Source organism: Panthera leo, chromosome D4, assembly GCF_018350215.1.
Source record: "Panthera leo isolate Ple1 chromosome D4, P.leo_Ple1_pat1.1, whole genome shotgun sequence".
NCBI lineage: Eukaryota > Metazoa > Chordata > Mammalia > Carnivora > Felidae > Panthera > Panthera leo.
Genome location: NC_056691.1, coordinates 57,521,768 through 57,531,242, shown reverse-complemented (window position 1 = coordinate 57,531,242; position 9,475 = coordinate 57,521,768). Strand labels below are relative to the sequence as shown.

Sequence of the window (9,475 nt, the reverse complement as noted above, 5' to 3'; positions counted from 1 at the left end):
CAGTTAAGCATCCAACTTCAGCTCAGGTCATGACCTCATGGTTCATGGGTCCGAGCCCTGTTTTGGGATCTGTGCTGACAGGTTGGAGCCTAGAGACTGTTTCGGATTCTGTGTCTCCCTCTCTTTCTGCCCCTCCCCCACTCATGTTCTGTCTCTCTCTCTCTCTCTCTCAAAAATAAATAAGCATTTTAAAAAATTAAAAAAATATATATGTATTTATATGTTTAAATATAAAAAATTAATATATTTATGTTAAAATATAAATATCCTCATACAGGGTTAAATCTGACAAAAGATCTCCAAGACCTTCATGCATAAAAGTATAAATTATAACATGTTTTGAACAATATTAAAACAGAGAAATATTTCCATTTAATGGGTTGGAAAATTCAATATTATGGAGATATTAGTTCCCCTCAAATTGATCTATAGAATAAATGTAAAACCAATTTATACATTCCTAAAACAATTACTGTAGAATTCAAGAAGTTGGGTCCATAATTTATATAGAAGAACAACGAACTAAAAACAGCCATCACACATTTGAAGAAGTATTGGGTGGGGATAAAGGGACTCACCCTACAAGATATCAAAGTATACTAAAAAGCAATATTAATTAGGGCAGTGTGGCATCAACACAGGAACAGACAGGTAAGCCATTTGGAAAAGAATAGAGATCCCAGAAATGAACCCTTTCATGTTTGGACATTTGATGTATAACCGAGAGGCTATTACAGATCACTAGAGAAAGGCTGGGTCACAGATGTAGGCAGGACAATTGGACGTATGTGTACCAAGGAGAAGTATATAAAATATTTATAGCAGCATTCAACTAGGAGGCAACCCAATTATCCTTTGAAGTAGAATGTATAAATAAACTGTGCTGCATTCATATAATGGAATTTAGCAATACAAATTAATGAATTTAGCTACACTTGTAAATATGAATGAGCCTCACAAACATGATATTGACAGAAGAAGCAAGTTAAAAAGAATAACTACAAGCAATTGAATTGATACGGAGTTTAGAAAGAGGAAAGCCTAAACTATACTGTTTAAGGATGTATACACAGATGATAAAACTCATGAAAAACGAGGAAATGATTATAACTAAAATTGGAATGTGGCTGTCTCTGGGAGGAGAGGGAGAGGATGGACAGGGAAAGAATACCCAGGGAGCTTCCAAGGTACTGGCAGTGTTCTACTCCTTAAATTAGGAGATCATTGCTTTCTTTTATTCTTTCAATTAAAAATATGTGTTTTATATACTTTCATATGCATTTACATGTGTGTGCTATATTTCACATTTTAAATTGTTTTAAATATCTAAAGTATTAAATAGTACAATGTGATATCACTTCTCATCTTTAATTTTTTTTTTAACGTTTATTTATTTTTGAGACAGAGAGAGACAGAGCATGAACGGGGGAGGGTCAGAGAGAGAGGGAGACACAGAATCTGAAACAGGCTCCAGGCTCTGAGCTGTCAGCACAGAGCCCGACATGGGGCTCGAACTCAAGGACCGTGAGATCATGACCTGAGCCGAAGTCGGCCGCTTAACTGACCGAGCCACCCAGGCGCCCCCACTTCTCATCTTTAAATTGGCAAAGACGAAAAGAAGTTCTTGAGAGAGCAAAGTAATATGTTATCAGAGGATGGAAAACAGACATTCTCATAAGCTGATGGTAGGAATTTGTAAACTTGTCAATATTACAAATGTACATAAACAAGTATGTTTTTACCACATGTGCTAAATTATGAATATGCAAAGATATTTGTTGTAACATTGACTGTAATAGCATAAGATGGGGAAAAACTGGAAGATCTAAAAGTCTATCAATATTAGATTGGTTAATTAAATGATGACACATTCTTAACACTGGAATACATACAGCCATTTAAAAGAATGAGGCAGGGATGCCTGGGTGGCTCAGTTGATTGAGTGTCTGACTTTGGCTAGGTCATGATCTCACAGTTTGTGGGTTTGAACCCTGCTTTGCACTGACAGATTCTCTGTTTCCCTCTCTCTGTGTCCCTCCTCCACTCATGTTATCTCTCTCTCTCAAAAATAAATAAACATGAGAAAGAGAAAGAAAGAAAGAAAGAAAGAAAGAAAGAAAGAAAGAAAGGAAGGAAGAAATATAAAACATGTATAAAAATGATATATTTTCCAGATATATAGCTCCAATATATATTAACTGAGAAAATCATGATATTAAAACAGTGTATATTTGTGCAAAATTTGTCACTGTCTTCATATCTTGCTTTTCTCACTGATCAATATCCATAGAATATTTCTGGGAAAAAAAGGCATACAAGAAATTGCTAATATTGGTTGTCTCGAAGGAACATAACTAGGTGACGAGAAAGAGACTTAATTTTTATTATACATTCTTCTATACCTTTTACATTTTGTTTCAGATACAAGTAATGCCTACTAATGTGGTGATAATCATGAGGAAGAGGAGGAGGAGGATATCCAATGATGATAAAGAGAATCAGATGTATTGAGACTGAAATACCAGCTCTGGATTTTACAAGAGATGTGGTCTTTGCTAAACTGTTTAACTTTTTAAATTAAAAATTTTTAAGTTATGGGAGAAAGTATTTGCAAACAACATATTTGATAATATATTCGGTTAATATCCAAAATATATAAAGAACACATATAACTCAACATCAAAAAAACTCCCACAAATAATTGGATTAAAAGTGGGCAGAGGACCTGAATAGACATTTCTCCAAAGATGGCCTACAGATGGCTAACGGACACATGAAACAATGCTCAACATCACTCATCATCAGGGCAATGCAAATTAAACCCACCATGAGATACCACCTCACACCTGTCAGAATGCCCAGGATCAAAAAGACAAGAAAAGACACCTGCTGGAGAGGAAGTGGAGAACGTCTTAAAACCAGTGTTTGTGAAGCGTTCGTCACAGTGACTGGCACAAGGGAGCCGCTCAACGAACGCAGCCAATCCTGCTACTGCTGTTAGACATTTATCCTGCTTCCCCATTCTGGATATCTAGGACTTCGACATAGGGACAAAGTACACCGTCCCTGAATCGAGCACTGGCTTCTCTGAGACCCCAGGGAAAGCTCTGGAGGAAGCCAGCATCTGCTGTATGCTCTTGTCCATCTCCCCTTGACCGTGTCCCAGTCGTTACCTCTAATTGGGACAGGGTGTGTGGTCCCTGGAGGCCCCAGGTATGCTTAGGGCCTGTACCCCGTGCACATTTGACATTCCAAACTTTAAATTGCTTCTGGGACTAAAAGAGTCCCTGTAGAGTTCACAGCTGCTGCCCGAGGACTCCTTTCACTGCTGGGGAAGATGTACCATTGGGATTTCTGTGTCTCAGACCAGGATGACATGTGTTCTCCACAAAGAGTCCTTAGCTGAGACACGCGGTCAGCCTGCACAGCTAGGAGGAAGGACGGGAGAGAAACACCAGCAGGGGCTAACATTGCCGTAGGGATTTAGCGGAGAGAAGAAGAAAGAGGGTCTCAGAGGTCAAGGAAATCCAGCAGGGGAGTGTCTGGGGTCTTTCTCTGGCATCCAGGGTCTGGCCCAGGGCACAGTGTGGAGTTGAGAACTGTGTCTGGGATCAGGAGACTCAGACAAGTGGCTGCAAGCAGGATGCAGGTAGGGAGCACTGGGCTGTGGTGGGGACAGAAGTGGTGGCCATGACTTTTGCTGAGCATTTTCCAAAGATGGACTTTCCTCCCCACCCTGCCTCTGCTCTAAGAAACTTCCAGCTGCAACTGACTATGAGCAGCAGATGCTGGAGCGGGGAGGAGCAGCTGAGGCTAAGCCCAGGCAGTCCCTCGTGCTCTACAGAGCTCACCAGTGACCAAGCCCCTGCCTTGACACTGCTGCTCAGTCCTCCCCGGGAGGAGCCCAGAGCCCAGGGAAAGAGGCAGCCATGTTCCCATCCCCATCCTGCTGAGATTTCCCGGAAGACTGAACCTTCCTCAGGGTCAGAGGGTGAGCAAGACAGGCAAGCTGGGACCCAACCCTGTCTGATTCCCATTCCGTGGCTAGTTCTTTCCATTTTTCTCACTTTCTTCCTATAGATACAGTAGTTTCCTCTTTTACACAGGGGATACATCCCAAGACCCCCAGTAGATCCCTGAAACCGCAGATAGTACTGAACCCTGTGTATACTGTTTCTTCCTATACGCACATGCTTATGATGAAGTTTAATTTATAAATCTGGCACAGTGAGAAATTAACAATAACCAGTAATAAAATGGAACAATTGTAACAAAATATTATAATAAAAGTTATGTGAATGTGGTCTTTCTCTCAAAATATCTTATTATGCTGCACAACCGCCCCCCCCATTCTTCTTCTGATGATGCAAGATGATAAAATGCCCACACGATGAGATGAAGTGAGGTGAGTGACCTAGGTGTTGTGAGGCTACTACCGACCTGACCATACTCAGAAAGACCATCTTCTGCTTCCAGACCACACCTGGAGGTGGTGGTGGGGCAGGAAGTGAAACTTCTGAATGCAAAATGTCGGTAAGTAAGACGGGGGGGCGGGGGTATTACTGTACTGAGAATTTTTTCCCCAAATACAATTTGTGCCCATAATATTAGAAAACTGGATAATACTGAAGAGGTAAAAGAGGAATGCCCTCCCCTAGTGATTCTTCTATAATTTCTTTTGAGTCACTTTTATCAACATATATTATTCACCTAATTGAGATCATAACAGTGTGTACAATTTTGTATTCTCCCTTTGAATTTATTGTTGTAATGTAATGATGTAATAGTGTAAAAATTATAAATGTAACTTTAATGTCTAACATTCCATTATATGAAGCGGTATCATTAGGTATTTATTGGTAGACAGTTATTTTTTTTCCTATGTTCATTCACAAATATGGCTGTGATAAATGCCTTTATGAGAGATACCGGCCCTCCACTCATTGAATCATTAGAACTTTCTCCCAGGGGTGGAACTGCTGAGTTATGTGGGCTTTCCAGGTTTTTCCTTTTCCTGGGCAAACTGCTCTCCAGAGAGGCCATAGAACAGTGTATAGAGGCAGTATGATGGTTTATGGGCTCCTAACTACCTTGTGTTCCCTTCCCTTCCTCGCTCTCCCAGGTGGACATCTGCCCGCTGGGGCTGTAGGTGTCAGAGCTCCTGGTTTTCTTCCATCCCAACTCTCCTCCAAAGCCTGATACAGCCCTATTTCCAGCTGGCCATATCTTGATGGGAGACCAACCATTCAGATCTCCCCACCATGTGTGCTCATGAGCGCACACACACACACACACACACACACACACACACACACACCATACCACACACGCAAAGGAGCAGGCAGTCACCTTCACCAAAGTCTGAGCCCGGCCTGGTGAGGACGGTGCTGAGCAATCCATGACAGAGTTGGGACACTCTGGAGAGCACCTGTTCAGCCTTTTCATGATGCACATGGGAAACAGGCTTAGGGACTTGCTCCAGCCACCCAGAACACCCATGTCACGGGCAGAGGCAGGTCCCAGAGGTCTGGGCTCAGTGCACAAGATCTTCCTAGTCATTCTGTTCACTCCAATTGAACCAGCTTTCATTCAGCACTGCTCCATGCTGGGCACTAGGAATTCCATGGTTGCAGCTCTCACACGGGGCAAATCCCGTGCAGCACTCATGGCCACAGCACATCGTTCACGGGCAGACGCTTCTGTGTGCACAGCCCCAGCTCGTGGGCGTAGACAGGATGGCTTCTCTAACAGAAGCCACTGCCCTTGGCCTCTGAAATCACAGCATATCCCTGTCACTATGGAATCCTGCTTGTGGCACCAACTGTAATGTTTACTTTTCATTTTCTGGAAAGGCTGGGAGAGCCACTGGGAGGAGTGGGAGATAAGCTGGGGCAGAATTCCATGGTGAAGCAGCTTACACACACACACACACACACACACACACACACACACATGCTTACACACACACACACACACACACACACACACACACACACCATTGCAATTAAGAAAGAGCTATAGAAATATTATGAATGAGGATTCTGAATATAGAGTCTGGGCAGTTGCAGCTGAGAGCCTGGAAATCCTCTCTACAAAGGCAGACAGGTCTTCCCATAGCTAGCTGCTTGTGTAGAACACAAGAATGGAGGCAGAGAGCCAGAATATTACCCAAGAATAAAGTATAAACATAAAAGGACAAAGAAAAAACATTCCGTAGTCACCCCTGGCTAAGAATGTCACCAGGATTCTAATGAGCTGGGATTAGAAGTCAATGCCACATAACCTGCTGTCTGATGACTGTAGTCAGCATGGTTATTAAGAATTGTGTTAACTGGCCAGTGAGCTGCAAGTTACCATTCCATAGTGTGGGTTCCATCACTCCAGTCAATCCTTGTGTTGGCTTCATAAAGTTCTGCCCCCTAAGGAACCTCCCCCCAATTTCTATTAGTGTGTGTGAAAATAGGCAGATCCCAGTTCAGATGACAGTCAAGTCTGTGTTGCTGAGGCTGGGCAGGCTGAGGAAGCAATCCTCGTCATGGCTGAGCCTTTACCTAAGCTTCATTCTGTCTGGATGTGGGTTAACACTTTTATACAAGTTGCTTCCAAACGTTAATAAAGTTTACAGAAGCTTAAAACTTTGCCCATTCTAAGAATTGGATCAGCTTGGGGATTCTCCTCTCTGAGAATCTAAGAGAGCCCAGATTAGGTGAAATTTCTATAGAAAGAAATAATTTACAGCATTTTCCAGCTGTTGATCATAAAACAGAGGAAAAGTCCTCCTTGACTGGGGATTAGCTCTACTGGGCTCCAGTCCTGCCTCTATCAGCACCTTGCTCAGAAGACTCAGACAGGTCACACCCCTCTCTGGGCCTCAGTTGCTTTTTCGGGCCATGAGAGGATGAAACATCAGAAAAACCCCTCGCACACAGTCGGCTGGAATATTTGAGGCTTTTCCTTGGTGCTAGTCTACTCTAAGCTCTGTTGTGTTCCACCCCCGACCCTCTCTCATCTAAAAGCTAAGGACACTCCCACTTACTGTCTCTTACAGCCATTTTTCTCTTACACACACATGCTCTCCTCTTATGTAGCACAGACTTGATGGCATACTAGATGCCTGAGACTCTTCTCAAGAAAGCCTGATGTGCTGCTTTTGTACTTTGCTGATGACAGAAGGGATATCACATGGAAAAAGCCAACTGGTCCTCCCCTGTGGTGGGGTTCATTCTCCTGGGACTCTCAGCCCACCCAAGGCTGGAGAAAACATTCTTTGTGCTCATCCTGTCTATGTATCTGGTGATCCTGCTGGGCAATGGGGTCCTCATCCTGGTGACCATCCTTGACTCCCGCCTGCACACGCCCATGTACTTCTTCCTGGGGAACCTCTCCTTCCTGGACATCTGCTACACAACCTCTTCCATCCCTCTAGTCCTGGACGGCTTCCTCACTCCCAGGAAAACCATTTCCTTCTCAGGCTGTGCCATGCAGATGTTCCTCTCCTTTGCCATGGCAGGGACAGAGTGTGTGCTCCTGAGCATGATGGCATTTGATCGCTATGTGGCCATCTGTAACCCCTTGAGGTACCCTGTGGTCATGAGCAGGTCTGTCTATGTATCCATGGCTGTCAGCTCCTGGACAATTGGTGGGGCTGCTTCCGTGGTACACACATCCCTGACGATTCAGCTGCCTTTCTGCGGGAACAACGTCATCAACCACCTTGCCTGTGAGATCCTGGCTGTCCTGAAGTTGGCCTGTGTTGACATCTCCATCAATGTGATCAGCATGGGAGTGACAAATGTGATCTTCCTGGGGGTCCCAGTTCTGTTCATCTCTGTCTCTTATGTCTTCATCATTGCTACCATCCTGAGGATCCCTTCAGCTGAGGGGAGGAAAAAGGCCTTTTCTACCTGCTCTGCCCACCTCACTGTGGTGGTCATCTTCTATGGGACCTTATTTTTCATGTACAGGAAGCCCAAGTCTAAGGATCCCCTGGGGGCAGACAAAGAGGACCTTTCAGATAAGCTCATCCCTCTCTTCTATGGGGTGGTCACCCCCATGCTCAACCCCGTCATCTACAGCCTCAGGAACAAGGACGTGAAGGCTGCTGTGAGGAACCTGGTGGCTCAGAAATACTTCACCCAGTGATGGAGGAGGGGTCCTCTGTGGTTCCTACCTCCAAGGGAGCAAGGGTTTTGATCATTGCAGCTGCCACTCAAAAGCCAGGTGATGTTAACTGAAATGATCTCTTGCCCTCTAGTTCATTTTCAGGGATTGTGTAACTTTTCAGATTGTGTCTTCTGAGTTTTAGCCAGATATCTGAGAGCTTCAACAGATGCCAGGCAATAAATCGCTAATGTAATGTACAAAGACATTCTGAACACATCCTAAAACCGAGGAGAAAGGGACCATTAGGGCAAGCCGAATAGCCCATACTGTGTCTGAGCTACACAGTCAGTACACACAGGTGAGAGGGCTCTCACAGCAACTTTTTCATCCCTACTGGACTTCCCAGGACAGCCAGGAACAAGGAGGAAGTGGACATTTTCATTATTAGACTCAGTTTGCCTGAAATACTAAGAGGAGACAAAGACAAGGTCTCCAGACAGAGGGCTTTTGAGTGGAAATAATCTAGCCTGATGAACTGAATTGTTTTTTAGCTATGAGAAAATTGAGGCTTATTTTTTCTCAATGCATTTCACATTATGAAACACTTCTTCTAAGTTAAATTCAAGGAGTGTAGAGTTTGAATTTGATGTTTACCACTTATACAATTCCCAACAGAAAAACTAGTTTTCTGTTAGATAATAACTCAGATTCTGGAAGAGAGGGAGAGACAGGGAGGGAGAGGAGAGAAAGGAAGGAAGGAAGGAAGGAAGGAAGGAAGGAAAGAAAGAAAGAAGGAAAGAAGGAAGGAAGAGGAAGGAAGGAAGGAAGGAAAGAAGGAAGGAAGGAAAGAAGGAAGGAAAGAAGGGAGGGAAGGAAGGAAGGAAGGAAAGAAGGAAGGAAAGAAGGAAGGAAGGAAGGAAGGAAGGAAGGAAGGAAAGAAGGAAGGAAAGAAGGAAGGAAGGAAAGAAGGAAGGAAGGAAGGAAGGAAGGAAGGAAGGAAGGGAAGGAGGAAGGAAAGGAGGGAGGAAAGGAGGGAGGAAGTAAGGAGACAGATAAATAGAGGCTAAAATTATTTGAAGAGTTAGTGGGGTAAAATTTGACAAATTTCTTTGTTCCAGAACTTCTCAAAGTCTTTAATATGTAAAATACACCGTGAATGTCCAAGAGATGTAAAATCTGTAGCTTTTCTGAGCCTCCATAGCTCAGCACAATAAACACTGGGAAGCATTTTCTTACCTATGACCTTGGGCAGGTTGCCTAATCTTTCTCAGTCTATTTCTTCATATTTTAAAACCTAACCATTTGATTTTAGACAAATTAGATAAGATACTATATAAATGAGTACTTATTTATGGTAAACTCAATAGAACCA

The 9,475-nt window shown here is 43.4% G+C and overlaps 1 protein-coding gene across 2 annotated transcripts; it reads left to right on the top strand.

Moving 5' to 3' along the window:
• Window positions 1-2,594: 2,594 nt before the first annotated feature.
• Window positions 2,595-8,142, top strand: LOC122204922 (olfactory receptor 2S2). 2 transcript variants are annotated; one of them, XM_042912759.1, is made up of 2 exons: window positions 2,595-2,604; window positions 7,193-8,142. In XM_042912759.1, exons 1-2 carry the CDS (start codon window positions 2,595-2,597, stop codon window positions 8,140-8,142), a joined length of 960 nt encoding a protein of 319 aa, XP_042768693.1. The 2 variants fall into 2 exon arrangements, with proteins under 2 accessions (XP_042768693.1, XP_042768692.1); XM_042912758.1 differs by lacking the exon at window positions 2,595-2,604 and having other exon boundaries at window positions 7,183-8,142.
• The last annotated feature ends 1,333 nt before the right edge of the window (window positions 8,143-9,475 follow it).